The following is a 27,904-nucleotide window of genomic DNA, read 5'->3' on the forward strand; positions in this document are numbered from 1 at the left end:
GAGATAAAAACAACGCAATAATCTCTGACAAATCAGTTATTATATTGAAATTGATGGATAATTAGTATGTAGAGTAATTGTGATAAATTAATTCTCTGACAAATTTGTTTGTAGAACATCTCTCGAGTATTTAAGGCTCCGCTGGACAGATTCTAGGCTCCTAGGGGAAAAAGAAGTATTTTCTGTTGACTTTGTACATACACTGGACGTAATTGTAGCTCGCTTCGCAGTGATCCTTGAAGCCCTTCACTGAAAAAGATACAAGAACAGTGACTAAAGCGCCCGGAAATTCTTCACTGGACATCTCACTTGATCCTCTGCAGGCTTCCAAAGTCATCCTCGCTGGCTCCTTCATTTCCTCGGGCATGAACAGGTCGATCTGCGCGAGAGACATCCTGTAGTTGATCCTGCCTCTGGCCACTGTCTGCGTCAGCTCGAGCATGCAATTAGCGTAGCATTTCAGGCTTCTGTTGTCCGGAAAATCGCCCTTGTTCACGCCCTCAATCAACTCATTCGACACGCGATGCTTGTCTTTGCAAGGCTCACTGAAGATTTTCGCCAAGTTTTTTGCCTCGTCGACTGTAATCTGAAACCGCGAATGCAGATTGGAGTCAGTTTATTGCCGGGTTTATTGATTGTTGTCGAATACATTATAAAAAAACATGAATTTCAGACAATTCAGGAGGAAATTGAATATAATAAAAAATGCCTTCTGAATGTCATTGAATTAATTTTCCAACAAGTTGATTGCAATTATCAATTTTATGTATTTTATCAAAGTAACTTCACAGCTTCAAAATTCATTTCAACAGTTCGTCTTTAGTAATTTGATTAATTTTCTCGAGAAAATTCTGAATCAACATTTCTTGGAAATAGAGAGTGAAAATTCTTTCTCTTGAAATGAAAAACTAATGAATTTTTAAGATCTTTCTACGTAGTTTTTAAACTTAAATTCATTCTTACGGCAAATGATTTTACGAAGAAAAGCGCCAACACGCAAAAGCACAGAATCACAGCTTTTCCCGCCATTTTCACCAAACTAAATAGATTTTTTTTTTCACTTCCACTGAGCTGCAGCACGAGAGACTGTATAATTCTCAGCAAAATGCACTGTTTTATAGCAAGCAAATCCCGCAGGGAATTACGCATCGCGCCGCGAAGGCGTTTTTCCCGGGCGCACGAACGCGAGAGTAAATCGTGCGAACAATTAATATGAAGTCATTGCAATTGCTCAAAGATGAGCCACGCGGAAATTTCGACGCGGGCGCTAATGATGCCGCTTCACGACAGTCTCTCTCCTGCCCTGGGGAAAACAGAGTGAAAATTGGGTGTGTGTGAAAAGTGGCTGTTGCACGGATTCTCACCTCTCTCACGCCCTCAGTGGAAAACACTGGGCAATTACGCTGTGGCGAACGCAAGCATCCAATATTATGATTTTACTGATCAGTGATAATGATCGTTGTACAATAGATTCGTGCTTAACGCGGATCCTAATCTCACTGAGAAGTGTTTGGATGTTGATTCTTCTCCCTGAAGTGCTGTTCTTCAGCTTTCGTAGGCAGAATATCGCCTTTCTAAGAATCCTTCCGACCCTGCAATGAATTCCCAAACATCTTCAGGATTAGACATGAATTAGTCTCATTATTTCTTGTTATAACAAGACGCTTTCACCTCTTGATTCATCTCTTCAAAATTCTCAATATTGCTGAGATAAATGGAGAATTGATTCTCATTAGCAGTTGAGTGCGGATCTATCATTTGCAGTCACAATAATAATCCATCTCTCGGCTTAGCATATAATTTTCATTTATATCCAATCAATTAATTTGCATTTTAGCACAAAGTCAACTGAATCGCCTGATTGCGTCACTAAATCTCGAAACCAATTAAAATATAAATATTCTTATCCGCCGCTCAGACTAGCAGAAGATTTGCTGGATCGACGCCACGTTCTGCTTGTAGCATCTGAAGCTGCAGAGCGGCACATTTGTCTTGGAGCAGTTATACTTTTTCGGATGGCCACAGATCACGCACGGAGTGGCTTTTGGGGCCTCTCGTGACCCCTGCGGCGCCAGCGGGTATGAGAAATTGGGTGGGTAAGTCATAGTGATGCCCTCGAGTGTGTTCCGATAGATGATTGTGGGCAGAATTGTGCGAGATCTCTGGTTCTTCGAGTTCTTCCCCATCTTCGAGTCCTGCTTCTTCAGCAACCTCTCCATCGTCTTCTTTTTGTCCTTCTCGCGCTTCTCATCCGCCATCTGCTTGCGCTTCTGCGACATCAGCTGTGCCTTCTCCAGTGCCTCAGCCGACAGGACTTTCTCCTTGTATCCCGTGGGCAGAGCCATGAGGACTTCTGGCGGTGCGATTGAATTCACCTCCTTCTCATTCCCTCGCTCATACATCGCTCTCTGTCGCGCTGTCATCATCTTGGGATCCTTGATCTTTTCCAGCCATCGCTCCTCGTCGCTACTCGTGCCGCTGTCGCGCTTCTGGCGCTTCCGCTTCTGTGACCGCGAAGATGAGCTCTTCGCCTGGCTCTTCAGCTTCTCAGCGGCACTCTGAGGCGTCAATGCGTCAGGCGCTCTTGAAGAGGACTCCTCCACGATATCATTCATGATGTCCACAGGATCTGAGTCATCATAATCCTCCTTTTTCTTCTTCTTCGGCCTCCTCTGGCGAGGCGTCACTGGAAGCTCCACTGAAACGCAATTTCCACATATAACACTGAGATTTCACTGAAAAATCCTCACTCACCTTTCCGATCCTCATCCTCAGTGCTCATTTCCCTCTTTTTCCTCACTTTCATTGCACTTTTCTTAGATTTTCCACAGAGAAACGCTCGCGCAGTCAAAGTTTGTAAACAAACCGCTTTTGACAGCTGATTGTCAGCGCGCTGTTCGGAACTTCCGGAATCCGCTGAATTGCTGAATTGTCATTTTTGCCTTCGTGGAGTACAAAAATTTCTGTGAAGAATTACTAAATAAGCAATTATACAGTGATAATGAGTGCCGACGATGAGATGCAGTGCGAGCCAACGCTGAGGAACATCATAGAGCAGACATCCCTCAAGTGGATCTTCGTGGGCGGCAAAGGCGGAGTTGGGAAAACAACTTGCAGGTGAGACTCTGCGGCTGCCGATTTTTCTCACACACACTTATCTCTGCATTAATGATGAATTTTCCAACAGCTGCAGCCTGGCCATCCAGTTGTCACGCGTTCGCGACTCCGTCCTGATCATCTCTACTGATCCAGCTCACAATATCTCCGATGCACTGGATCAGAAATTCTCAAAAGTCCCCACGAAGGTAAGAAGACTGCGCTGTGTCGCACGCGCCATGCAACAGTGCGCCAACTGTGCTTGATATCCTCTTGTTTTGGGGGCTTTTTTTGCATGGGAACAATGGGAATTACGTGGCTAATCGACTGGGGAATGAATCAGTGCTTTTAACTAAAGTCCACTGCTGATAAAGTGTGTCTCTTTGCGGCCTTTGCAGGTGAGAGGCTTCGAGAATCTCTTCGCGATGGAAATCGATCCCAATGTGGGCCTCAATGAGCTGCCGGACGAGTACTTCGAGGGTGACAATGAGGCTCTGAAGCTGGGCAAGGGAGTCCTCCATGACATCCTGGGCGCTCTGCCCGGCATCGACGAGGCCATGAGCTATGCCGAGGTCATGAAGCTGGTCAAGGCGATGAACTTCTCAGTAGTGGTGTTCGACACAGCGCCAACTGGTCACACTCTACGCCTGCTCTCCTTTCCCCAGGTGGTGGAGAAAGGCCTGGGCAAGATTCTAAAGATCAAAATGAAGATTTCGCCATTCCTCACGCAACTCAGCGGCCTGTTCGGCATGCAGGACTTCAATGCCGACAGCTTCACCACGAAACTCGAGGAGATGCTCACGATCATTCGCCAGGTGAACCAGCAGTTCAGGAATCCCGACCAGACCACCTTCGTGTGCGTCTGTATCGCCGAATTCCTGTCGCTGTACGAGACCGAGCGCCTGATCCAGGAGCTGACTAAGTGTGAAATCGACACACACAACATCATCGTGAACCAGTTGCTCTTCCGGCCGCCCAACAGCCAGCCGTGCAAGATGTGCGCCGCACGCTACGGCGTGCAGGAGAAGTATCTCGAGCAGATTGCCGATCTCTACGAGGACTTCCACGTGGTTAAGTTGCCGCTGCTCGAGGCGGAAGTGCGCGGCGCAGAAAGCGTGGCGGCTTTCTCTAAAAATCTCCTCACGCCCTATGAGCCCAAGTAGCTTTCTGGCACTTGCTGCATCGGTGCTGGAGCCTTAAAATGTTTTTCTTTTGCATTCACAAAGTTTTAATATAAATCCCTAAGTCTCTGCTAATTCTCATCTTTTCGGCACGAACCATCTATAAACTGTGCTGCCGTGTCTGTAGAAGTACTCAGACCAGGACTCTCGCTTCACATCCTTCGGTTTTAAGTGCTCAATCGCCTCCAGAACGGCACTCTCCAAGTCTGTAATCACCCCAACTTTGCTCTTCAGCTCGACGATTTCCTGCTCAATCCTGTCACTGCGATCAATCAGAGTCTTTTGGTTCTTATTGCGCAAGTGATACACCACTGTGCTGCCCACAATTCCCAGCACAGCCGTGCACATTGAGAGCATCATCGAGAAGTACTTTGAGTTCTCCGACTGCTTGCGCTCCTTCTCGTGCGACGTCTTCACGGCAGACGTGAGATGAGTGAAGAGATTCCTCTCACTGGCGTCGACAACCTGGAAGTAGTTGTCTGCTTCTCTCTCCTTCTGCATCAGCTGTAAAAGGACAAGGAATCATCAAAATCTCCTAGAAACATTTTCTCAAGCTCAACTAACCTCAATCTGCCTCTTCACCAGCTCCAGATAGTGAGGATTTCCCTTCTCCATGGCATGGATATCGTTGTTCAGCGTCTGGATGTTCCGACGGAGCTCCAGTAAGTTCTGCAACAGCAGTCTTCTCTCTTCCTGTGTGTCCCAGAGTTTGTCCTGGATCTTTATCACTTCATCCTGAGACGCTCGAATTTCCTTCACACCAGACAACTCCTCAACTATCCCTATGGCTTTTTGGTACTGGTCCTTGATCCAGCTCGTCTCATCTGATGAGATCTGGGAAGTCCTCTTGTCCGGAAGAATATTGTTGTGAGGCAAGTTGGCAAAACAACGGACATTTTTCACTGATTTTATCACAGGACGCACAAAAATGTGCCGATTTCTTATAACTATAATTCTGCAATAGCAAAGACTGATCAACATTGTGCAAAGCAGGCTTTTCACGGTAGTCTTTCACGAGGAAAACTCCAAAACACGCGATTTACACTTTCTCCATGCGAACAGATGACTGAGCCGGCCGAACCTGATAGAAAAATATCCCATTATGACGACGCGTCAGTTGACATGCAGAGGAATTTGAGTTCAGTTCATCGGATTAAAGATGTTGGTTGCAAGGAGGATTGCAATGAAAGTTGCATGAAATTAAATAAAAATGCTTCATTTATTCATAGGCTCTAATGTCGATGAAATAGTAGAACAAAAGTCTTTATCTCTTCGGCACGAACAACCTGTAAGCGTTGTTTCCATGCCTGTAGAAGTACTCAGACCAGGACTCTCGCTTCACATCCTTCGGTTTGAGGATCTCAACAGTGTCTTGCATTAATTTTTCACTTCCCCAATCTCCTTTTGGGTCTGTTTTGTCCCCATTTCAGATCATTCAGAGCAGATTTCCCGAAGAAAACTCCCTAAGCACGACGGAACTTTTCCTCCATCGAAGAATGACAACGAAACAAACTCGCACTGGCTTGCAAGTCTATTAGCCTCATAGCATGCCAGTGATGCATTATGGCGGGAAATGACATTCTCGTTTTACCGCCACTTTTCTTAACACCCGCATGTCAACAATTACACAACGAAGTTTTATCGAGAAAAAATAAATACCACCCACCACTCAAAGGTCTCACACGCGAATGTGGTCGAGAACAAGCATTGCGCTATTGAGAATTTAATCCACGCGCGAGAAATCTCGAAACGGGATGCGTCAATTTATTCTAATTATAGCTTGACCATGAAAAAACGACACTCGGAAACTGAAAGTCGACTTCTTTCGCATTTCTCTGCATCTACTCTATAGGTTCTATAAAGCATTCAATCGTGATTTGTGCAAGAAGATGCTGTGTCTCGCCAGAAGAGGTGAAATTGTCATATAATTTTTCTTCGCAGAGTATTGTGAATAAATGTTTCATTTCTGAAAGGATATCATGTTGGGATTAGGAACTTTGCCAGTGCGGCTCAGACGCAACTTAAGGAAATTCTGAGCCAACAGCTGAAGGAGATCGAAAATGCCGGCACGTACAAAACCGAGAGAATCATCACGTCCGCCCAGAAAACGTCAATCTCTGTGGCCGGAAGTGAAACTCCAGTGCTGAACTTCTGCGCCAACAATTATCTGGGATTGGCGGTGAGTGGAAGTGGAAAGTTTTTCAAGTGCAGACTTGTCAATTGAATCTTCTGGGCTCTTGCAGTACAACAAGGACATCATTTCGTACAGCAAGAAGATTCTGGAAAAGTATGGCGGCGGTGCAAGTTCTGTTCGCTTCATTTGTGGCACTCAAGATATCCACAAAGAACTCGAGGCGAAGATAAGTCAATTCCATCAGCGCGAAGACACAATTCTCTACGCTTCGTGCTTCGATGCCAATGCTGGGATATTCGAGGTCTTGTTGACGCCCGAAGATGCTGTCTTCTCCGATGAGCTCAATCACGCGTCCATCATCGACGGCCTGCGGCTGTGCAAGGCAAAGAAGGAGCGCTACTTGCACAGGAACATGGAGGATCTCGAGGAGAAGCTGAAAGCCTCCACGGGGAGAATGAAGCTCATCGTCACAGACGGCGTTTTCTCGATGGACGGCAATGTGGCACCTCTGCCGGAGATCTTCCAGTTGGCGGACAAGTACAACGCTCTGGTATTCCTGGACGAGTGTCACGCCACGGGATTCTTCGGCGACACGGGCAGAGGCACTGAGGAATTCCACGGTTTGATGGGCCGCGCGGACATTATCAATTCCACGCTCGGCAAAGCGTTAGGCGGCGCATCCGGCGGCTACACGACGGGTCCCAAAGAGCTAATAGATCTGCTGCGGCAGAAATCGCGGCCATATCTCTTCTCCAACACTCTGCCGCCGCCGGTCGTGGGCACTGCCATCAAAGTCATGGACATTCTGCTCAGCTCCAGCGACTTGTCGCGCAAGATCAAGCGCAACACGGACCAGTTCCGCACGGGCATGGCCAAGGCGGGCTTCTCACTGGCCGGCATGAATCATCCCATCTGCCCAGTGATGCTAGGCGATGCCAAGCTAGCAAGTGTGTTCGCCAATGAGATGCTGAGTGAGTACAGAGTCACTGAAAGATAATCAATTGATCATTAGTTGCTATGCGACAGAGTTGAAGAGACTTTAGATACAGACAAAATTGACATACATTTTCCTTGTTTGCAGAGAAAGGAATCTACGTGATTGGCTTCAGTTTTCCCGTGGTGCCGAAGGGAAAAGCTCGCATACGCGTCCAAATATCCGCGGCACACTCCGAAGAGGACATCAAACGCTGCATCGAAGCCTTCAGCGACGTTGGCCGACAACTCGGCGTCATTCAGTGAAAACCTTCAAGGTGCATTTCATCAAATTCATCTCTGAATTTATTACCTTAAAAGAATTTACTTTTATAATATATATTTTAAATAATGTCTAGTGGCAAATAAAATTGACTCAATACTCCTTGGTAAATTTAGCACTCTTCTTCTCTAAACACCCGCCCAAAACACTTGCATTACCGTAAAATCACAAAATCAAAAGTCTCTACGCTGAAACTACTACAGGGTTAAAGAGATGTTAAATAAACTGGAACAGTAAAACTCTTCACGTTCTCTCTTTCTCTCTATCTCTCTTTCAAGAACGCCTACGCGTTCGAGTCAAGGCATATTAAGAAATACTCCTCGAACGAGCAGAACAATATGCGAGTGCACTTCTCTGCACACACTCCGTCATCACACGTGTTAATCCTAGAATCCTATCGCAAAAAATCACCCACTAAATCCTCTAAACCGTCTGTAAACCAAACTACTTTTCGATGTTGAGTGAGCTACTTGAATTTGACGAGGCAACTGTGTTCGCTACTTGTGGTGTGGATGGCTGTTGTGGTCCTGCTTTCGCCGGCGGTGAAGGTAATTTCTGCAAGAGACAACAAGGATCATAACTAACATTACAGTCTAAAAATACAGGCTAAAGTTATGCGTGAGCTGAGATTTTTAACACTAATTAATCGTCAAATGTTTGCAAAAGCAATGTTTTTCACTAGATTTTCAGGTATATCAGAGTTGAAATCTCTTTCCCGATATTAAGAAATGGAAAGAGGTCGTAAAATTATTTAAAACCGTCCTAAACTAACAATTCGGTCTTTAAAATAATGAAACAGTAAATTCTCACAAAGTAAAACTCCATCGACAACTCGATTTTCTCACAGCACTTCTTTCGCAATAATCGCAAAATCAACGTCCGCACTCAGAGATTTCCCTGCATTCTCCGATTACCAGCATGATTCCTCATCTAAAAATCATAATGCGAAAAATAATATTCCAATGCACAAGAATTAATTCTGTTCACATCAGTGCCCGAAGTTGTTAAGGAAATTGCGATAAAGAGTTGTTAAATTTCCTACATTCCTTTGTGTGTTTTCCCAAAGCCAAAAGCGATAGAAATTATAGCAATTTTATGCCTCAAAACTCACAAGTTCTTCCTGTGCTGAAGCAAGTTGCTGAATTTGCTGCTGAAGCATTGCAATATCTTTGGTAAATCGATCGCTCTGCGTTCGCGCCTCGCCGCGAAGGCTCTCGAGACTCCTCATCAAGTTGTCCGTCACGTTCTCCAGCTTGCTGAGGCGCGTCTCCGTCGCGACGCGCGTCGTCTCGAGCTCCTTCACGTCCTGCTTGTACTTGGACCAATCCTCCTCGATGGACGACACGTGCGAAGACGTGTTGGACACACTGTCGGACAGGCGATCGATTTTTTTCTTGGAATTCGTCTCATCCTCCTCGATGCTCTTGATCTTCTGACTCAGGACATTGTTGATGGCATTCAGCGTATCATTGATGCGCACCAGCTTGTCTGAGTATTCCGCAGTGAAATTGGCCAAATTGCCCATCTGCTGCGGCCCAGAACTATTGAGATTGGCCATCGTGTCGTTCACTCTTCTCTCCAGCGATATCTCCTGCGAAATTGCGATAAGATGGGAAAATGCGTGTGAGTCAATTTTGTGTGTAGAGTGATAAAAAAAAAATCCCTCGTCAAACATTATGAACTCGTGGCTTTTTAGGTGGGATTTGAGAGTGTAAATTTTTATCATCTCCTTGAGAAAAGAGTTATCACGAATGTGGGTGAATTATAGTCTCTTCTCGAGAAGCTATTCAGAGAATTTTCCCATAGACTTTCTGGGAAAGTCGCTGCGCAATTCTCACCTGCAAGTGATGATTGAAATTGGTGTTATTGTGCACCTCTTGCTGCACTCTCGTCACGCGATCCTTGAGATCATCAACAGCCGTGGATAAATCCTTGATTTTCGCTCCGAAATCCGCAATACTGGTCTGAAGGACAGCCATCTTCTCATTGTCATCCGGCACTTCGGCCTTCTTGTGCACCTGCGTCTTCAGCTGAGCAACCTGAAGGACAAAATAAACGGGTTAGGGGGGGGGGGTTCAAAGGGGTTCCGAGGGATTTGCAGCCTCACCTCCTCCGTGAAGTTCTTCAGCGTCTGTTGGACGTCCTGCATCTTGGAGATGAGGGCCGTCTGGTTGGCCTCTAAGTACTGGGACGTCTCGTGCCACTCCTGCAGCGCCCCAGGCACGTTCTGTGTGGTGGCGGAGACCTTCTGCAGCTGCCTGTCCAGCTGCCGATTGCCCGTATTCACCACGGCGATGATGTAGGACAGGATCAGCAGCCAGCACCACGTCGTGACAATGGAAATCCACAGGCCCAGGTTCTTGCAGGCCACCGGCACTGGCGGCGGTGGCTGCTTCTGCTTATAGCCCCCCTTGGACTTTGTTTTCCTGCAGCAAAAGAGAGAATGGCTTTCAGTGTCAGTGGGTCGATGCGTGATTCCGCGCGGCATAAATATAGCCAGAGAAGACCCTGAGACCGACCTGCGGACTTTCCTCTTCCTTGGCACAACAATCTCCGTCAGCTCGAGATCCGACAGACTCTTGGAGTCGTCCGAGTACTGGAGCAACTGGAAAGTCTCCTTCTTCACATTGTTGTTCTGCATTTTTAGCGCCTCCTCATCGGGTTTGGGGCCCTTTTGTTTGTCTCTCTCTCGCTCTCGCGCCCTGAATTGCTCCCACTGAAAAAATAACACTGCAAATCGCACTTTTGCCCTCCAGTGACGATCTCAAAAACCCACTCACCACGCAGTGTACTAATCAAGGAATCTCCCTTATCACTCACATTACTATCACAATCGAGAATAAAGCCAGAAATTTGCAAATATAATCGCGGATGATTTTGTCGTCTCGCGACTCTGCAAAACTCACGCACACACACTCACCACAAGAAACTCGTCGAAAGTCATGCGGTGCGAAGTGAGTCGCAATTCGCACCTCCAGGTGGGAAAGTGAGGTTAGGTGTGGTGATTTCCTGGTATTTCCCGCACCAGGTGTTTTCCTGGCCATTTCCCCGTGATGCCGAAGAAGAAAACCGGCCAACGCAAGAAGGCGGAGAAGCAGAAGCTCCGCCAGAAGGAGATTCGCAATAAATGCGTGGATATTGCTGAGTTTCCTTGCAATGTGGTGATGGAGTGTGAAAAGTGTCAGAGGTGAGTGGAAAATCCCTTTCCTTTCCTTGTTTTCCGCTAATATCCACTCTCTTTGCGCAGGAAACAGAAATCCCGTGCCTTTTGCTACTTCTGCCAGAGTGTCCAGCGCCTTCCGGTGTGCGCGCAATGCGGGAAGGTGAAGTGCATGCTCAAGACCGGAGACTGTGTTGTTCGTCATCCGGGAATCTTCACCACGGGCCTGGGCATGGTGGGGGCAATCTGTGACTTCTGCGAGGCATGGATTTGCCACGGGAGGAAGTGTCTTCAGTCCCACGCTTGTTCCTGTCCGCTTCAGGACGCTGTGTGCAAGGAGTGTGAGAGAGGCGTCTGGGATCATGGCGGGAGGATCTTCAAGTGTTCATACTGCAACGGGTTCCTCTGTGAAGATGACCAATTTGAGCATCAAGCATCGTGTCAAGTGCTGGAGTCGGAGAACTACAAATGTCAGTCTTGCAATCGTCTGGGTCAGTATTCGTGTCTGCGCTGCAAAACTTGCTATTGCGAGGAGCATGTGAAGAGGAAGGGCTTCAAGTACGAGAAGAACAAGCCCATTCCCTGCCCGAAGTGCAATTATGAGACGTCTCAGACCAAGGATCTCAGCATGTCAGGTAATTGAGGCTTCTATGAACCCCTAAATCACGTTCTAATGCTGTGCTTTTCCAGTGCGGAGCCATAAATTCGGACGCCAGAATCTTCCTGATGATTATGATGACTATGAGAGCGAGGAAGCCGCTGGATACAGTGGCTACTCTGGCTACTCTGGCTACTCAATGAATCATCCTGACCAGGAATCGGATGAATATTCAGAATCCGACGATGAAGACTACGATGATGAAGATGACGAATCGTCAGGATCTGAGGAGGAAGATGAAGAGGCGTCTAATGATGAGAAAGACACCAAAACGAGTAAGAAGTAACTCTTGTGATTCCATCTCGTTGAACCAATAAATTTTTCTTAGCAAGTTCTATACAATTTCGAGTGAGAAAGAGATGCTAATGAAATGTTTCCAGTGCATTTTCTCACTCACTTGCAAGTGATTATCAAGAAGGTGATTGTCGAGCGTTTTACAAGTAATCTATCACAACTGTCTCGAAGATGTCATTGGTTATTTATTGACGATCTCTGATAATCAACGCGTAATCTGACGAGCAGACAATTAATATTCTCGCCTCTTCACTTTTTCTTCGTCATTTGCGGCTTTCGATAAATAGTTTGATGTTTTCTTCAGGAAAAGATAATCAATCTTTTGTATGCGCTTCTTATAAGAAGATTTTTGATTTAAACACTTAGTGATACACGCAAATTATTTGCCAATTACTGTCTCGCGATAAATGTGTGGTGAAAAAAAACCTCAATTTAATATTCTTCATAGTTCTTTGTTCTCAAAGCACACGCGCGAGAAGTTCTGCAATTGATAAAATTGATGAATTCTCATCAGATGCTTCATTATTTATTGTTTGTTTGTAAGATTTCGCTGGAATTTGTGGTGTTTGCAGTAAAAACAGGGCGTGTAATTTCAACTTGAGTGTAGACGTAGAAACACTCACAGAGATCAAATTTACGAGGCTGTTGAGAAAAGTGAGACACTGTTTCTTTTTGGTGCTTTTGCATATTGATAAAGATATCCCGGAAAAAAATACAGTAGCACACGCATGAATTGGAGGCAAAGATTGTAATTATTATGGTGTTCATCTTTAATTTATGAGTCTTTATAAATAGACACGCTCCGGAAAAATGGAGAGGGAAAACGTCACTCTCTTGGGAGTCAAAGGATTTCGTCATCTGCAACTTGAAAAGCGTGAATGCGAAGTACAGTTCTGGGACATAATGTTAAGGGCTCTTAAGATAATTCATTGAATATTGACTGTAGTCTGTAGTCTTTTTGTATATCTGTTACTTTGACTCCTGATGAGCTCGGCTACTGAGGAGAAAGATTTTAAAACTTTTCACGCACTCTTGGTGACACTGTACATCACTTTCGACCTCAATATCCCATCTCTCCCTTGGGATTTTGCTAATTTGCTTAGAGGAATGCAAAATTGGCAATAACAATTAACATTTCTTTCCGATTGACTACATTCCCACAGCGAAAATGTGATTCATTTAACAGGAGTGTGCCTTTTATGTTCCACAGCCATTTGCTATCTCTCTGTAAGATCAACAGGGAATTTTCCGATAGGCAATGAAGGAGAGCATAATCTTTAGCGAGAGGGGAAATGTGGGAAAGCCTGCGCGTAACTGCTCGCCACGTGACTGTAAATAGACTCCCTCTCCGAAGCGCTGAGCTGAGAGGTCTATCGGCAATTGCTTGGCCACCAGATCAAATCAGTCCCATTTGGTTGCTTGTCGCGAATCAATCGGCCGCTCTCTATCTAGCAATTAGCAGACAGTGTCGCTCATGTCTCGACTTCATTAGTGGGAAAAACTCGCATTCTTATCGCCAGTGCGGATTTCTCTTTTGGTTGGAGCTAAAACTCGGTGTGACACAGTGTTCAGCAGAATCTTGGGAGAGAACGTGGTTAAGACGAAAGAAAGAGGCGAAAAAAGCAGCGTGTAAATGGCAGTGGAAGCGTGTGAGGTTGATAAAAAGTTCCTGCCTGACAAAAATGGGAATCATCGCGTGGACTCGCGATCGTCAATCAAGAGACAGGTTTTGGCGAGTGTCGTGGCGAATCTCACGGTTCTGTCCTCTGGCATGGGCCTGGGATATCCCGCCACGACACTCTCCCTGCTCACAGATCCGACCAGCGCTGTGGCGCTGACGGAGGCTCAGGGCTCCTGGGTGGCGTCCATCAACACAATCTTCAGCCCAGTCGGCGGCTTGATTGCCAGCTACACGCTGGACAAGTTCGGGCGCAAGAACACTCTGATGGTCATCAACATCCTGTCCATAATCTCATGGGCAGTCATCGCATTCTCCAGCAAAAGCGACGTCAATCTGATGTACATGGAAATCATCGGCGCAAGAATACTTATTGGTGAGTGAAATTAGAAGTACGAAAATCCATCCAAAAGTGAAGACAAAATAGGCAAAAATCCACGTGATTGAATATTCAATTGATTGTGCAATTGGATGAATAATTCATTAAGCAAACAGTTTCGCGAGCGAGAAATTTTCCGCCGAAAGTGATCACTAATCAAATTTGCTGAAAGGTTAAAAGCAAATTGATTTTCTGATAACATTTCCTTAACGGAGTGGAAAAGTGAGATTTGTTATTGAGAGATTGATGGACTGGAAAAGGCGTGGATTTCGGTCAACAGTGTGGATTTCATCTCGAGAATAGAGGAATTGTTTGAACAAGAGATTGCATATATTTTAAAGTGTGTTTTGGTCAAAATTTAACACTAGACTGACCGCAAATAAATTGAAAACACACAATGAAAGTCGCACTCATACTTGACTTCAGAGACTCCTTCGTAAATACAGCATAACACTTGGTTATTTTATTTAATCCATATAAGTAATTGAGTAAAGGGTAATTTAGTCTTTTAAGTATGCTCAAGTTGCTCCGACGACTAATCGCTGCATTTTATGCTCAAATTAGACTTGTGTACTTTTTGCGCAACACGATCGTTAGCTGTAAACAGTTTAAGTGCCGCACTAAAAGTTAAATAGTTTCTTTACAATTCTTTGTAAACTGGAAACTGAATGTGTATTTTCCCCATTTATTTTGATTGCTCGTGAAATTGATAAGAAATATGTTAGAATTACTCACTTGTCAAAGCTACATTTTCCCGATAAACATCGGGTACATATTTAAAATTGTCAAAATATTACCCAACCTGGTAAATCTAGTGTTAAATCGTAATGGCGAACGATAAGAAAATGAATTATTTTTGACAAAATCAAGTGAGCCGGAAAATCAGCAGTTAATTCAGTCGTTTTGCGCACTCTAAGCTTCTTTTCGCGCTTATTAAATAGCTTATTAAATTAATTAAATATTGTTTTCCAGTCGCGGAAATGTCACACTTTATCGTCATTGTATTTTTGTTATGAGTCCCTTATCAAGGTTCGCCAACCTAGGCACATTTATTGTCCCCTCGTATGAGTGCCTCTCTTCATTGATAACTACCGAATTGATAAGCTTATCGCGTATGGTCTGGATTAAATTCTTTTCTTGCGTTCTTGTAGGCATTGTCGCAGGGCTCTCGAGCTCGCCATCGGCCGTCTATTCAGCTGAAATCGCGAGTCCCAGGCTTCGAGGTCGTCTCACGGTCTTCACCTCAGTGTCAATCTCCTCCGGAGCCCTTGTCATCTACGTTCTTGGCTACTTCATCAAGGTGAGTCGATCTCGCAAGAGCTTTAGTGTGCTAATAAATCATCGATTGTCGGTGCTTTTCAGAACGACTGGCGCCTCGTGAGCGGAATTGCTGGAATAATCTGCGTTTGTGCCTTCTGCGCGCTATACTTTGTACCGGAATCACCACGATGGCTGCTGATGAAGAATCGCGTGAGTCAGGCGGAGAAATCCTTGAAGCGTCTCAATGGGAAGCATCAGAATTGCCAGGAGGAGCTGCAGCAGCTCTCGCAGCAGATCCGCGGCAATCAGGAGATTCCGGGCAAGAGCTTGTCGCGCTGGGAAATGCTGCAGCGTCCTGAGTTCTACAAGCCTCTGGCTATCATGATGGGCTTTTTCACATTCCAACAATTCACAGGAACCTTCGTCCTCGTGGTGTACGCTGTGAAATTCAGTGTCTCGGCTGGTGTCACGATGGATCCCTTCCTTTTCACTGTCATCCTTGGCGTAGCGCGTGTCGCAGGATCAATAATTCTGGGTGGCTGCTTGGACGTTCTTGGACGCAGATTGCCCACAATTGCCGGAGGAATCCTGGTGGGTGTGAGTCTCTTCGGCATTGTCCTGTGCATGTGGAATCCCTGCCCGATGACCAACTGGATCGCTGGTTTTCTCATCTTCTTCTTCGTCCTCACCAGCACTGTGAGCTTCTTGGTCGTTCCCTTTGTCATGATCGCCGAGATTTACCCTCAGCGCATGAGAGGATTCGCCTCAGGAATCACAGTGTCTTACGCTTATGTGCTCTGCTTCCTCTGCATCAAGATCTATCCCACTCTCTTAACCACGATTGGGAGTGACTACATCTGCTTAATGTACGGAACAATGGCTTTCCTGGGCGTTTTATTCGTGTACAACTTCCTGCCAGAGACCAACAAGAAGACTCTCCAAGAAATTGAGGACTTCTTCGTGAAGAAATGAGCGGCAAAACGAATTTTACTTATTTATTACTTAGCTAGAGACTTTCTTGTGATACAATTCCTATTGTAGAAACTACAAACTTAAGTAAAAATACAAATTGTAGACATCTGAGAGATGTGCTTTTATTTCACACGCTTTCTCCTCTGAAACATTCGCAAGATCAGAAGCATCAGAAGTTCCAGGATGTCGGACAAGGGTGAGAAGGATGGCTCTCCGCCGCCGTCAATCAATGTAATTGTTGTGGAAGAATCAATTCCGAAAGACAGCGACGATGCTGAGATTGTGGCCATAATCAAGAAGAGGTACATGAACGACATTCCAATCGTCATTCCCAGGAGAAAAAATGCTTCTCTGAAGAAAGTGGAAGAAAAGCAATCGAGCATCAAAGAGACTGATTCCGAGGATTTTGTGAAAGGTTCAAATAAACAGGATAAGGAAGTTCAGACGCAGACAATCTGCGTCCTCTCGAAGATCGTTGCTGATTATCAGAGAAGATTGGATCTCATGGTGTGTCTCAACATGCTATCCACTGGCATGTCTCTGGCCTATCCTGCACTCCTCTTTGACAACTTCGAGAGCCACGTGGAGAGCCACGAACCCCAGTCTCGACTTGAGTCCCGAAGTTTCAACTTCAATAAGGAAGAAAAGACTTGGATCAGCTCACTGAACATCCTCACGCCGATTCTGGGCGTGATTTTGTCAGGCTTCTTCAAAGCTCGCGGCGGCAAGAAAACCTTTATTCTCGTCGGCCTTATTAACACGTTGTCCTGGCTCATGATGTACCTGTCTTTTTTCTACACATTGCGAGAATACTGCCTGGCACAGATCCTCCTGGCGAGGTTCTTTCACGGTAAACTCTATTGATTTTTTGACTCACTCCTTCGCGCGCCAACAATTCACAGAACAATTAATTCGCTCGACTGTGGATTAAAGTAATTAATTGCAATGACTTTATGGGCTGTTAAATTCTTCTACGTCTCATTCCAGGAATATCTTCTGGGTTCATCCGACTCATGGCAATGATATTTGAGGCGAAAAATGCCTTTACGAATCTCCGAGGAGCGCTCACACTTTTACCAGCGATTTCACTGAGCTTTGGAATACTTCTAGTGACAATATTCGCAATAATCTTTTCGGTGAGTTAATGTTTACTCAGCCATAATGCAAATTAATCAAATATACTGTTTCTAAAGAAAAAGTGTGCGCTCATCTGCATCGGTTGCTGCATTGTATGCTTGTTGACGACAATTGTGACGATAATGGTCAAGGACAGCCCGGAATTTTCGATGGAATCCCCAGAGGATGACGAAGAATTCGTCATCAATCGACGCATTGGAAAATCGGATAATGGTAGGTTTGAAAAAAATCCCCAAATAAATATGCAATTTCACCTCAAATCCTTCATTTCAGAAGGCTACAGTTTGATCTTCGTGCGAAATCTGCAAGAAGTAATATCCTTTGGCAAGAGAAAAATCATCATTAACGATGATTATCGGGATTTCATTCGTCATTTTCGGCACAAACACCTCCACAAGCCCATCTTGCTTTACTTAGTGATCGCTGTGTTCTTCGTCTTTTCTGGCTTCACGCCGTTTTGCGTCTACACAGGATTCATCCTGAAATCCCTGGACGTGAAGCACGTGGAGTACGTGACTCTCGGTCTGAGCATCACTAGATTAACCGTGAGTTGCTTAGCAATGCTGTGCATTCTGAAGACCGGAAGGACGTACATCTTCATGGCTAGTGGTTTGATGATGACCGGAAGTCTGGCCGGCATAATCCTCATGAAGAACTTTCTCGATGATCACTCCACGATGATCGCCTTGTTCGCCACGCTTTTCGTCTTTTTCAACTATTTGGGCTTCGTCAGCATGATTCACGTCCTGATGGCAGAAATAATGCCACGAAATTTCCGCTCGACAACCTCTTCGCTGTTCATTGTCTTCCACTGCCTCATGAGATTCCTCATAATCAAGACATTCCCGGCTTTCACTGAAGCCATTGGCATTGATTATGTCCTGATGATATTCTCCATCTTCTCCTTCCTGTCCGTCCTCTTCGTCCTGTTTTTCGTTCCGGAGACGCACAAGAAGACCGCCGAAGAAATTCCGCAACTCTTTGGTGCGCAGTAGAAAAAAAAATCTCTCCATGTGAATCAAGCATTATCTCTGCCCGTTCGCAATAGTGTTTCTGGGCAGAGTCATTATCAAGGTTCGCATGGGCTTTTATCAGTACAACATTCGCAGAGTTCACGAAGCGACAGCGCAAGAGAAAATAAATTGATAATACATTAAAATCATCGCCAATCGTTTATTAAAACATCTCAAATTCATTCTTTTATGTCTTTTTGCACCTGAATCGCCCAAAGATCGCCAGTTGACCTTCGCTATCATCCAACATTATTAAAAAAATTTATCAGACGAGAAATCATTGCGATAACGTAATTCTCTGGGTTTATCTTCAAGAGACAAAATTTCTGAGTGCAAGTCGCGCGTTTTTCTCTCATCGCGTAAAATATAAATAAATTCGTGGAGTGAGAGTGTAATAAAATGTGGTCAAAAATAGAAAAAAAAGAAGAGAGAAAAACCCACCAACACAATTTCCATCTTATGTGTCCAGTTCGTTGTGTATTAGAGCTTCTATTTATCTCCTATACACGCACTTTCTATGTACAAATGTCAAGTTCGGACACTGAAACCTCGATAGACGAGAGCTGAAATTTCTAAGGAAAATTAAGACACTGGTTAACACTTCGTTGTATCCGAGAATAAAACCTAAAAGGATTCTTGAACACAAGAAATATTCAAATTCATTCTAGATTGAGCATGAAAACGATGAAGAAATTCAAATTCTAAAAACAAAAAACAGCCAAAGGAATGAATTAATCTTAATTAATTAATTAATTATAAGGATGAAATTTTGATTATGATTCTTCATTAATATTTCTTCTACTAATCATAAACTTATAATTCTGTTGCTGCTCAACTTTTTTCACTCAAACTGGGAGAAAATGTATGCATATCATAATTGGCCTAACTTTGAAGAAACACAGAATAATTATCGTGCACTTTTTGTCCATCTTTCGTGACCCAAATTCAGGGAATCACTGTAAAAAGTAGCTCTTGGACATGTGTTTTGTGCCGGCCGGCTTCTGTATTTGTGCGATGGTCTTAATCAGATGACTGAGCACTTTGATCATTAGTAGTGTTCCAGTTGTGTTTCTGGTGAGATTCAATCGTGTCATCCACACAGATCTTCAGGTAAACACTTCCCTGTTTATTTTCTCAGCAAAAATGACCTCGCAAACATAACACAAACCATCAATGAATAGTTGGCGAACGGCTTTTGAGCAGCTGCGCCGCTTTAACGAAGTTGTGAAATAGCATTTTTTTAAGGGATTGTAATCCCAGAGAGTCTTACAACCACAGACACTCTGTGACTTGCGCTTTTCCCCACCATCGCGCGCTCCGGAGCTGATTACTCGACTGCTATCAATCGCGGCTCACGGCACAAAACTCACACACCGTCGAGCGGCGCTCATCAGTGTGAAGAGCGAGGCCAGGAAGACAAGAAGAATTTCCACTCTATTGAGTTGTGTTTTGGCTGTAGAACCCCTGAAGATCGAGTTCTTGCATAACTGGAATCTCTTGTTCGCTCCTCTCTGTAGTGATACGCTCGAAAATGGGTCTTCTGGGCAATTTCATCCTCATCTTCATCGGCCTGATCGGCTTCATGGGCGTGAGAATCTACAGGCAGTCGTTCGCGCCACAGCCAAAGCCCGAAATGGACGTGGCCGCGTACTGGGGACCAGGAGACAAGGCCCTGTACAAAGAGGACACCGCCGTGCATCCCTTCAAGATCTCCTATTCCGAGGAAGTGAGTTGACAGTTCTAAGCACGACATATTTTTGCCTCATGAACAGCAATTTAGCGCATAGGAATTTTGTGCGGTTGCTTTGTAATTTGTAGATCTGTCCTTGAGTTGATTTCATGAGAATCTCTGTATTGGAACTTCAAAGTCATGTCCACGAATCATTTATTATGTCACTGATGTTTCGGTTTGTGATGTTTAAAACAATCCGTGCGCTTTGCGAAGGGAAAAACGTGAAATTTTCCTCACTTTCGTATCTTTCTCTCAGTATTTTCTTCAATTTTATCGCGAGATTACTTTCGACTTGTTTGAACATGATGTTGATTTGGCTTTCTTATTCAGACCGATAAGCAAAGTCTGACGAGAATTGAGATATGAAGAGTTCCACATCATCATTGATTTTCCACTGAACCGCTCTTGCAGGTTATCAAGAAACTTAAGGAGAAACTCGAAGACTTCCCTGAACTCCATGCGCCCCTCGAGGGAGTCAACTTTGAGTACGGTTTCAACAGCAATCACCTGAAACAGGTGGTGAAGTACTGGAAAGATGGCTATCTGAGCAAGTGGGGCCTTCGCCAGACCTACCTCAACAAGTATCCTCACTACAAGACTAAGATCCAAGGCCTGGACATGCACTTTATCCACGTGAAGTCCGAAAAAGCCTCCGACAGACCGGTTTTGCCCATTCTGCTGCTTCACGGATGGCCAGGATCCGTCGTAGAATTCTATTCTCTGATTGAGAAGTTGAAGGGCAATCAGGAGTACGACTTCCAGATCGTCGCGCCCAGTCTGCCCGGCTACGGATGGTCTCAGGCTTCCGCCAAGAAGGACTTGGGACACGTTGAAGTCGCTGTGATCATGCGAAACTTGATGGTTCGTCTTGGATATCAGAAATTCTACATTCAGGGCGGCGATTGGGGATCAATCATTGGTTCGAACATTGCTACACTCTTCCCTGAGAACGTTTTAGGTAAGGACCTTCATTGAAACATTGACCTGGATCTAACTCTGAGCTATTTTTTAGGCTATCACTCCAATATGTGTGGAGCAATGACTAATGCAAGTGGTCTCAAGATATTCATCGCTAGTTTCTATCCAGAATACTTTATTCCCAAGGAATACGTTCACTTCTTCTATCCCTTCTGGTCAAAGTTTAGCTATCTTCTGGAGGAGAGTGGATACATGCATATCCAATGCACTAAACCAGACACTATTGGTGAGTTCAACTCTACAATAATTCCTTATGATTCTCATATGAATGTCAGAGTCTTATAACTAATCTTATATTAAATTTAGGGACAACCTTAAGCAATAATCCTATTGGATTGGTCGCTTACATCCTTGAGAAGTTCTCCACATGGACCAACAAAGAATACCGAACACTGGCCGATGGAGGACTCTCGAAACGCTTCACGATGGATGCTCTTCTGGACAATATTATGGTCTACTACCTCACCAATTCAATCACTACCTCTCAGCGACTCTATTCTGAGGCCTTTACGTTCCGTGAATTGGGCTTGGGCATCGATCGGGTGCCTACACCTGTTCCTACAGGCTGTGCTCGATTCCAACACGATCTGTCGCACAGTATTGATTGGGTTCTGAAGGACAAATACCCCAATCTAGTCCACAGCACATATCACGAGCAAGGAGGACACTTTGCCGCCATGGAAGTGCCTGATGTGGTGTACAAAGACCTGCTGGAATTCCTTCAGAAGGCTCAGAATCAGGGCAAAGTCAAGAGCGAATTGTAAGAATGTCAAAAGAATAAATGCCTGTTTTCCCCAAAAATCTCTGAACAAAAAAGAAATGAAAACATACCGTGGAGTCTTGAAAATTCAATCAGCTCAGCACAATACATATGAGAAATCCATCAACTTATCCTAATCATGATTGCGTCTCTACGGACATTTCCTCTCCACCTGACTCTTGCCAGACTCCTCGTATTCCTGCGATGAGATCCACATCTGCTGGAATGTTCCGATGCTGGCGAGAATCGATCCTCCAATCCACGCTCCGAAGCGCCTCTCAATACTACCGTTGGCCGAAATCATCTTGAGTCTCGTGTTAGACGGAGCGCGAAGTTGCAGATCACGGTTGAGGCGCTCTGGGAAGCCCTGGAGCAGGGAATTCCCGCCAGTCACCACGACGGATCCGTAGAGAGACAGCCTCACGTCGGCGTCGCACATTCCCACGCTGGTGGATGCCAACTGGCCGGCGCCCAGCATCGTGTGATCGAAGAGACTCTCTGCCAGCTTGAAGCGTTCGGAGCCGAAGTCCTGATGATAGCCAGTTGGGAACTCGTAGTGAACAGCTGGAATCTGTGCGGCAGTTCGCTCGTCGTACGGCGACTCCAACACCTGCACCGCGGACATCTGATAATCTTGGAGGAGTGATCGTAGCATGTATTGCTGCCAAGAGGCTGTCATCTTTTCAGGGAGATTTTTCAAGACGAAGCGCGGCGTGTCTCTCTCCTTGATGACGTCCTTTGTCTGAATGCAGTACGCCGGGGTTAAATCAATGCCCTGAGCTTCCAGATATTGGCGGCATTGCATGGACAAATAGTCTCCTCCGAGAGGAGACTTGATGATAGCCTGAGTCAAGACGTATCCTTCCTAGAATATAAATTCTCTATCAATTTGAGGCTTCCTCAGAGGATTTCAACAATTTAGCGTCTTACATGGACAGGAATCGCTGAGGTGTGAGTGGCTCCACTGTCCACAACTAGAGCCGTAGCTCTACCGTTGGCAAAAGCGGCCAGAACTGCGTTCTTTACCAAGAAAAAAGCTGGTACATTGTACTTCTCAAACATCAGCTCAGTCAGCCTTTCCCGGTTATTCCTGATGTTCCATGAAGCTTCGGAAAACAACACTGGATGATACTCAGACTCCGATTGGATCACCTTAAATCAAAAACGCATGATTATCTCATTTTCTCTCGCATTTCTCGTGATTTTCTCATCTACCTTGGCGTAAACATAGTCCAGGACCTTCTCAAACAGATCCCAGTTGTCAATCATGCCATCCTTCATGTATGTTTGCACTTCCAGTCCAGCTCGCGGGACGTTCAAGAATGTTGTGTCGACATAGTACTTGAAATCTTTAAGAGAACCTCTCCATTAACCTCCAAATTCTCACAAATCATGCAATAGCTATCCTTACTCTTGCTGGGTGTGATATTATTGTCAGGCCGAGCCTCAAGATCCGTAATTGGAGTACTGTTGTCGGGCCCCACACCCACAACAGCCGGAATTTCCGCTTTTGGCGTGTCCTCTTGGGCATACCCAACTCTGAGTGATTGGTGGCCTGGATCGAAGACCAGCGCTCCGATTTCATCACCACCATATAGCATGCCTCCTGAACTCATTCTGGACACCAATTTTCACTGGTCAGCACAGGAAAATCCCAGAAAAGCCACAATTTTTGGGATGTAAACAAACCACTGAGACGCCGGAACTTTGACAACTCGATATGTCTTCGACCAGTATGAAGTTCGCCGCGAACAGTGCGAAGGGGAATTTTGACGTGAAGTGTGAAAGCACGTGTTTTGTTTTGGAAAATTGTGCTGCAGAAAAATAGTGAAAAATGGCTCTGAAAGCACTGAAAAGTGAGTTATTTCTACATAATTACGGAGATGAGTTTGCAAGAAAGCATTTGCTATGTAAAACCTCTTGTCATTGCAGCAAAAAAGTCGAAAAGACAGCCGGCGAAGATAAAGTACAAGATTGCGAAGAAAGTCCGGGAACATCACCGGAAGCTTCGCAAGGAAGCTAAGAAGGCTGTCAAGGCAGGCAGGAAAGGTAAGGGGGCGAAGAAGAAGATGATCCAGGTGCCGAATATTTGTCCCTTCAAGGAGGAAATCCTTAAGGAGGCGGAGGAAGCAAAACAGCAAGTTGAAGAGGAGAGAAAACAGCGCCGGGAACTCTTGAAGCGCAAGAGAGTGGAAGGTCAGACTCTAGAATCGTTGGTGGCGAGTGCAGAAACTCGTGGAGCCATCCATGATGCGCTGTCCGTGAAACCGAGCACTTCCACAGAGGGGAAAGTGTATAAGGAGGAAAAGTCCAAGGAAAACTCCCTGAAGGCATATTTCAAGGAGTTCAAGAAGGTCATCGCGGCTGCTGATGTAATCCTGGAAGTTGTGGATGCTCGAGATCCTCTGGGAACTCGATGCGAGGAGGTGGAGAAGGCTGTCAGGTCTGCTGGCAGCAAGAAGCTCGTGGTGGTGTTAAATAAGGCGGATTTGGTGCCTCGTGAAAATCTCCAGACTTGGCTGAAATACTTGAGACAATTCGGTCCTGCCACAGCATTCAAGGCCTCCACACAGGATCAAGTGCAGAAGTTGGGACGCAGGAAGTTCCACGAGAGAAACAGTGAGAAAGCGCTTCAGGGATCAGTTTGCGTCGGAGCTGAATTGTTGATGTCAATGCTGGCGAACTATTGCAGGAACAAGGGGATTAAGACGTCGATCCGCGTAGGAGTTGTGGGGATTCCCAATGTGGGCAAGAGTTCAGTGATAAATTCTCTGAAGAGGAGCCGCGCCTGCAACGTTGGCTCCACTCCGGGAGTCACGAAGCAGATGCAAGAAGTGGAGTTGGACTCGAAGATCAACCTCCTTGATTGTCCAGGAATCGTGTTCTCCAAGGGGAACGAAAATGATGCTGGGTATGTTCTGAAGAATGCCCTGAAAGTATCCGACGTGAAGGATCCTGTCGGTGTGGCCACAGCAGTTCTGCAGAGGGCGAGCAAGATGTTCTTCTGCAAGCTGTATGATATCACGATGTTCGAAACTCCGGAGGAGTTCTTCGCCAAGAAGGCAAAGAGAATGGGGAAGATCAAGAAGGGAGGACGCTTGGATGTCTTGGCGGCTGCCCGGAGTGTGTTGGATGACTGGAATACCGGAAAGATTCGATACTGCACGCATCCGCCGGAGAATATGCAGATGGATTGCCACGTGAGTGCCGCCATTGTGAGTTCAGAGGCAAGAGAATTCGACGTGGAGAACTTTGAGCAGATGGAGACTGAGATGATGGACGGATTCGGCGTGGTGAAGAAGGAGGAAGTGATGGAGATTGTTTCTTCAGGGCCGCTGAAGATGCAAGAAGTTGAGGATGATGAAGAGATTATTCCGGCCAGGACGCAGATAATTGAGAAGGACGAGGAGATGAAGGAAGCCGGTCCAAGTGAGTCTAAAAGAGTGAGGAGGGGCGAGCCTGAACCTGAAAAGCTGCCCACAGGAGAGGCGGCAATCACTGGGAATCAGACGCTGAACAAGGACTTGAAGAACCGCCTGAAGAAGCAGAAGAAGCGCCAAGTGAAGTCGCAGAAGAAGGTTGACAGTGTCACAGATGTTCTGGATAATCTCAGCTTTGGCATAAAGGATGAGGATTCGGATGGAGACTACAGCTTTGACACTGACTTCAATAGGAATTGAAGAGAATCTGTAAAATAATCTTTGAAATTAAAGATTGCGAATCAAAGATGCTTTGTTTTCTCGCGACAGTTGAATTTTTGTGCAGAAAACTTGAATTTCTTGTGGATGAGGATCGTCCTCGCGTTCAGTCATGGACAATTATCTTCCTGGGAAGATTCTCAATTGGAATCTCGACTGCTGTTATTTTGTGGTATTTGCTTGTCTACAAACCTTTCGGAGTCTCACAGCCAACAATAATTGTCCTTCTGCTTCTTATCGTTTTATTTGGTGAGTAAACTTGGGTTCATTCCGCAGAAATCTTAAGATTGCCTTTCAGGAGCGACTTCCGTGGCTCTGAAGAGTGCTAGATGCATATTTTTGCTGATTTTTCTTCAATTTCTTGGCAAAGCGGGCAGAAGTGCCATCAAAACTTTCCTCTTCGGTCTGGTCATCACTGGTAAGTCCTTCGTCAATATTCCTTCGTATATTAGAAGAATATTTTTTGCAGGACCAATTGCTAATATCTCCAAGAACGTCCTGGAAGTCAATAGAGTCTTTGGCTGCTCTTCCGAATTGGCCTACAATTTAACCAAGACTCACATTGATCTCATGGTTTTCCCCTTTCGCGCTGCCATTGATGCACTCCAGAATGTCTCTCAAGTCAAGGAATCTTTTGAAATAGTAAACCAAGTTGTTGATCCTCTTGTGGAAGAAGTTGAACTCGAAGAAAACTCTTCAGACTCGATCTCAAGCGAAGAAGAGCACGGCAAAGTAATTTCTGAAAATTACTACAAGAAGCTTGAAAGAAGATGCTTAGAGCAAATGGAAAAAGGAAGGGAAAACTGCGCAAATGTATTTTCCACTGCAAGTGCTGAATGCATGGAGAAATTCCCGGGTTTTCTGGGCGATAGTCTCTGCTGGATGCTGGACATTGAAGCTGTTTGCTCATCCAAAGTGAGATGAATTAATTGATTCTTGAAATCTGTGATTTCTTTTATTGTTTTCTTCAGGAAAATAGCACTGAAGATTTGTGTAAGCCTACAGAGATCCTTGAAGAGTCATTTGGGATAAGATACATTGGCCTCTTATCCAAAAGAGATGATTTAATAAGGGAAATCTGGAGCGTTGATGTCAATTACAGCTACAATGAGTCAAATGTTATCGACCAAATAAGAGAAGTGGATGATTACAAGAATGAATTGATAGATTCCCTGGATAAGAAGAAATATATCTTGTCTATCCTGCTGAATTTGATGAATTTCATCATTGCCTTCACTTACGTGAAAGTCGTTATAAGTAATTGATCATTCATTGTGGAAATTTACCAAATTTCCAGAGAATTCCTTCCTTGCAGAATCCTGTCTCTATCTCTACTCTTACTTGATGGAGGTGGACTTTGAGAACATCTTCATAACATCGGCTTTTAGGGAGATCGATCAGAAACGCGCGCACAGAGGTGAAAGGACTCTCCTGCCGCTCAAGAAGATCGAACGATCGTCTCTTGTGGATCCTTATGAAAAGCGCCGCATGGAAAATGACTACAGAGATCTTATCTATCATCTGCTCAAGTTCCTCCTCGAACTGATCGCCGTGACGGTTTTCGTGCTCCTCGACTGGCTCTTCGTCACCGCTCTGGATGTCGTGGCGGCGAAAGGGGAGATTGACTTCACCCAGTCAGGTGAAGTTGAGGTGGAAGTCAGCGTGACTGGAGAAGGAATGATGGCATCCGTTGTTGCCAATATTATCTCAGGATTCAGAGTGAATCGCACTGTTGATAGTTTCGAGGACAATGACGAGTGCCTTCCAAATCCATCAAGGCTCTTCTTCCTGTGTTATTTGGAGATTTATGGTCTATTATTAGCGATGCTTCTTATGATCTATCACGAATCCTATACGAATCGCATGCTGTTCCTCATCTGCGTCTTCTTCTATCCACTGAGACAGGAGGAAAGGAGTCTTTTCCTTTATAATAAAGTCCTGCTGAGCAGAAGAGATCGATTTCTGCACATGAGAAAAACGCTGAGGAAGGAAATGCGAGAAAATGTTGATCAAGACTTTCCTTTCGTGGTAATTAAATGATTATTACTGTCATCTTTTCGATCCTGATTGCCTTTCTGTTGCAGAAATTAGTCAGTCACTTCAGAAGACTCTTCCCGAGATCTCGGCGCTGTCTTGTCTGCCGTGAGAAGGAGAGCAAGTTAAGAAGCCGCCAAACTGGAGCTCCTTACCCAGAATCACGGGCGGATTTCGTGGAATGCACTGACAAAAAGTGTGCGGCCGTTTATTGCGACGAATGCTGGAGAGACTTGGAGGGTGTCTGTGTTGTTTGTGGTGGCGAAACCGGAAGTTTCATGTGAAATTCAGGGCAATCTTCATCTGTGCAGCCTCCAGCAGCCTCTCCTCTCCGAAGATGCCCATCTTCATTCATCACGCGAGAGAGTGAGAGAGAGTGCGAGCCGAATTTCCCCTCCGCGAGAGAGCGCGCGGCTGAGAACTGGAGTGAGCGAGACAGCCAGATGCGATTGTGGGGCGCGAGAGCAAGAGAGAGACGTCAACAC

The 27,904-nt window shown here is 45.2% G+C and overlaps 12 protein-coding genes across 13 annotated transcripts; 7 read left to right on the forward strand and 5 right to left on the reverse strand.

Moving 5' to 3' along the window:
* Nucleotides 1-18: 18 nt before the first annotated feature.
* Nucleotides 19-1,109, reverse strand: LOC132263860 (general odorant-binding protein 72-like). The gene is made up of 3 exons (XM_059763855.1): nucleotides 964-1,109; nucleotides 310-586; nucleotides 19-249 (listed from the first exon to the last, which is right to left on the reverse strand). The coding sequence occupies exons 1-3, from the start codon at nucleotides 1,027-1,029 to the stop codon at nucleotides 161-163; spliced, it is 432 nt and encodes a 143-aa protein (XP_059619838.1). The 5' UTR covers nucleotides 1,030-1,109; the 3' UTR covers nucleotides 19-160.
* A 675-nt stretch (nucleotides 1,110-1,784) lies between these two features.
* LOC132263864 (INO80 complex subunit B) lies at nucleotides 1,785-2,861 on the reverse strand. Its single transcript, XM_059763859.1, has 2 exons — nucleotides 2,755-2,861; nucleotides 1,785-2,698 (listed from the first exon to the last, which is right to left on the reverse strand). The coding sequence occupies exons 1-2, from the start codon at nucleotides 2,804-2,806 to the stop codon at nucleotides 1,920-1,922; spliced, it is 831 nt and encodes a 276-aa protein (XP_059619842.1). The 5' UTR covers nucleotides 2,807-2,861; the 3' UTR covers nucleotides 1,785-1,919.
* A 128-nt stretch (nucleotides 2,862-2,989) lies between these two features.
* LOC132263862 (ATPase ASNA1 homolog) lies at nucleotides 2,990-4,259 on the forward strand. The gene is made up of 3 exons (XM_059763857.1): nucleotides 2,990-3,117; nucleotides 3,188-3,305; nucleotides 3,495-4,259. The coding sequence occupies exons 1-3, from the start codon at nucleotides 3,002-3,004 to the stop codon at nucleotides 4,257-4,259; spliced, it is 999 nt and encodes a 332-aa protein (XP_059619840.1). The 5' UTR covers nucleotides 2,990-3,001.
* LOC132263863 (mitochondrial potassium channel-like) lies at nucleotides 4,250-5,445 on the reverse strand. The gene is made up of 2 exons (XM_059763858.1): nucleotides 4,842-5,445; nucleotides 4,250-4,781 (listed from the first exon to the last, which is right to left on the reverse strand). Exons 1-2 carry the CDS (start codon nucleotides 5,256-5,258, stop codon nucleotides 4,356-4,358), a joined length of 843 nt encoding a protein of 280 aa, XP_059619841.1. The 5' UTR covers nucleotides 5,259-5,445; the 3' UTR covers nucleotides 4,250-4,355.
* Nucleotides 5,446-5,633: 188 nt separating this feature from the next.
* Nucleotides 5,634-7,668, forward strand: LOC132263879 (2-amino-3-ketobutyrate coenzyme A ligase, mitochondrial). The gene is made up of 4 exons (XM_059763882.1): nucleotides 5,634-6,188; nucleotides 6,251-6,456; nucleotides 6,521-7,382; nucleotides 7,493-7,668. Exons 1-4 carry the CDS (start codon nucleotides 6,167-6,169, stop codon nucleotides 7,648-7,650), a joined length of 1,248 nt encoding a protein of 415 aa, XP_059619865.1. The 5' UTR covers nucleotides 5,634-6,166; the 3' UTR covers nucleotides 7,651-7,668.
* LOC132263880 (major antigen) lies at nucleotides 7,663-10,584 on the reverse strand. 2 transcript variants are annotated; one of them, XR_009468517.1, is made up of 7 exons: nucleotides 10,447-10,584; nucleotides 10,186-10,382; nucleotides 9,774-10,092; nucleotides 9,505-9,705; nucleotides 8,778-9,257; nucleotides 8,477-8,596; nucleotides 8,111-8,221 (listed from the first exon to the last, which is right to left on the reverse strand). XR_009468517.1 is itself a non-coding variant. In XM_059763884.1 (6 exons), exons 2-6 carry the CDS (start codon nucleotides 10,305-10,307, stop codon nucleotides 8,111-8,113), a joined length of 1,233 nt encoding a protein of 410 aa, XP_059619867.1. In that variant the 5' UTR covers nucleotides 10,308-10,382; nucleotides 10,447-10,579; the 3' UTR covers nucleotides 7,663-8,110. The 2 variants fall into 2 exon arrangements, 1 of the variants encoding a protein (XP_059619867.1); XM_059763884.1 differs by lacking the exon at nucleotides 8,477-8,596 and having other exon boundaries at nucleotides 7,663-8,221; nucleotides 10,447-10,579.
* A 46-nt stretch (nucleotides 10,585-10,630) lies between these two features.
* Nucleotides 10,631-11,815, forward strand: LOC132263881 (zinc finger protein 330 homolog). Its single transcript, XM_059763885.1, has 3 exons — nucleotides 10,631-10,853; nucleotides 10,914-11,461; nucleotides 11,517-11,815. Exons 1-3 carry the CDS (start codon nucleotides 10,720-10,722, stop codon nucleotides 11,768-11,770), a joined length of 936 nt encoding a protein of 311 aa, XP_059619868.1. The 5' UTR covers nucleotides 10,631-10,719; the 3' UTR covers nucleotides 11,771-11,815.
* A 92-nt stretch (nucleotides 11,816-11,907) lies between these two features.
* Nucleotides 11,908-18,866, forward strand: LOC132263835 (uncharacterized). The gene is made up of 7 exons (XM_059763829.1): nucleotides 11,908-13,832; nucleotides 14,987-15,135; nucleotides 15,198-16,064; nucleotides 16,227-16,917; nucleotides 17,055-17,203; nucleotides 17,261-17,417; nucleotides 17,478-18,866. Exons 1-7 carry the CDS (start codon nucleotides 13,412-13,414, stop codon nucleotides 18,197-18,199), a joined length of 3,156 nt encoding a protein of 1,051 aa, XP_059619812.1. The 5' UTR covers nucleotides 11,908-13,411; the 3' UTR covers nucleotides 18,200-18,866.
* Nucleotides 18,867-19,247: 381 nt separating this feature from the next.
* LOC132263617 (juvenile hormone epoxide hydrolase 2-like) lies at nucleotides 19,248-21,702 on the forward strand. The gene is made up of 5 exons (XM_059763446.1): nucleotides 19,248-19,327; nucleotides 19,735-19,943; nucleotides 20,361-20,907; nucleotides 20,962-21,153; nucleotides 21,234-21,702. Exons 2-5 carry the CDS (start codon nucleotides 19,749-19,751, stop codon nucleotides 21,689-21,691), a joined length of 1,392 nt encoding a protein of 463 aa, XP_059619429.1. The 5' UTR covers nucleotides 19,248-19,327; nucleotides 19,735-19,748; the 3' UTR covers nucleotides 21,692-21,702.
* A 13-nt stretch (nucleotides 21,703-21,715) lies between these two features.
* LOC132263618 (actin-like protein 6B) lies at nucleotides 21,716-23,403 on the reverse strand. Its single transcript, XM_059763447.1, has 4 exons — nucleotides 23,099-23,403; nucleotides 22,903-23,036; nucleotides 22,618-22,839; nucleotides 21,716-22,552 (listed from the first exon to the last, which is right to left on the reverse strand). Exons 1-4 carry the CDS (start codon nucleotides 23,301-23,303, stop codon nucleotides 21,839-21,841), a joined length of 1,275 nt encoding a protein of 424 aa, XP_059619430.1. The 5' UTR covers nucleotides 23,304-23,403; the 3' UTR covers nucleotides 21,716-21,838.
* A 29-nt stretch (nucleotides 23,404-23,432) lies between these two features.
* Nucleotides 23,433-25,413, forward strand: LOC132263616 (guanine nucleotide-binding protein-like 3 homolog). The gene is made up of 2 exons (XM_059763445.1): nucleotides 23,433-23,543; nucleotides 23,620-25,413. The coding sequence occupies exons 1-2, from the start codon at nucleotides 23,522-23,524 to the stop codon at nucleotides 25,365-25,367; spliced, it is 1,770 nt and encodes a 589-aa protein (XP_059619428.1). The 5' UTR covers nucleotides 23,433-23,521; the 3' UTR covers nucleotides 25,368-25,413.
* A 1-nt stretch (nucleotide 25,414) lies between these two features.
* LOC132263836 (protein sneaky) lies at nucleotides 25,415-27,703 on the forward strand. The gene is made up of 6 exons (XM_059763830.1): nucleotides 25,415-25,634; nucleotides 25,684-25,803; nucleotides 25,855-26,300; nucleotides 26,357-26,642; nucleotides 26,701-27,413; nucleotides 27,470-27,703. Exons 1-6 carry the CDS (start codon nucleotides 25,415-25,417, stop codon nucleotides 27,701-27,703), a joined length of 2,019 nt encoding a protein of 672 aa, XP_059619813.1.
* Nucleotides 27,704-27,904: the final 201 nt, after the last annotated feature.

Source organism: Phlebotomus argentipes, unplaced genomic scaffold (genome assembly GCF_947086385.1).
Source record: "Phlebotomus argentipes unplaced genomic scaffold, Phlebotomus argentipes genome assembly contig_39, whole genome shotgun sequence".
NCBI lineage: Eukaryota > Metazoa > Arthropoda > Insecta > Diptera > Psychodidae > Phlebotomus > Phlebotomus argentipes.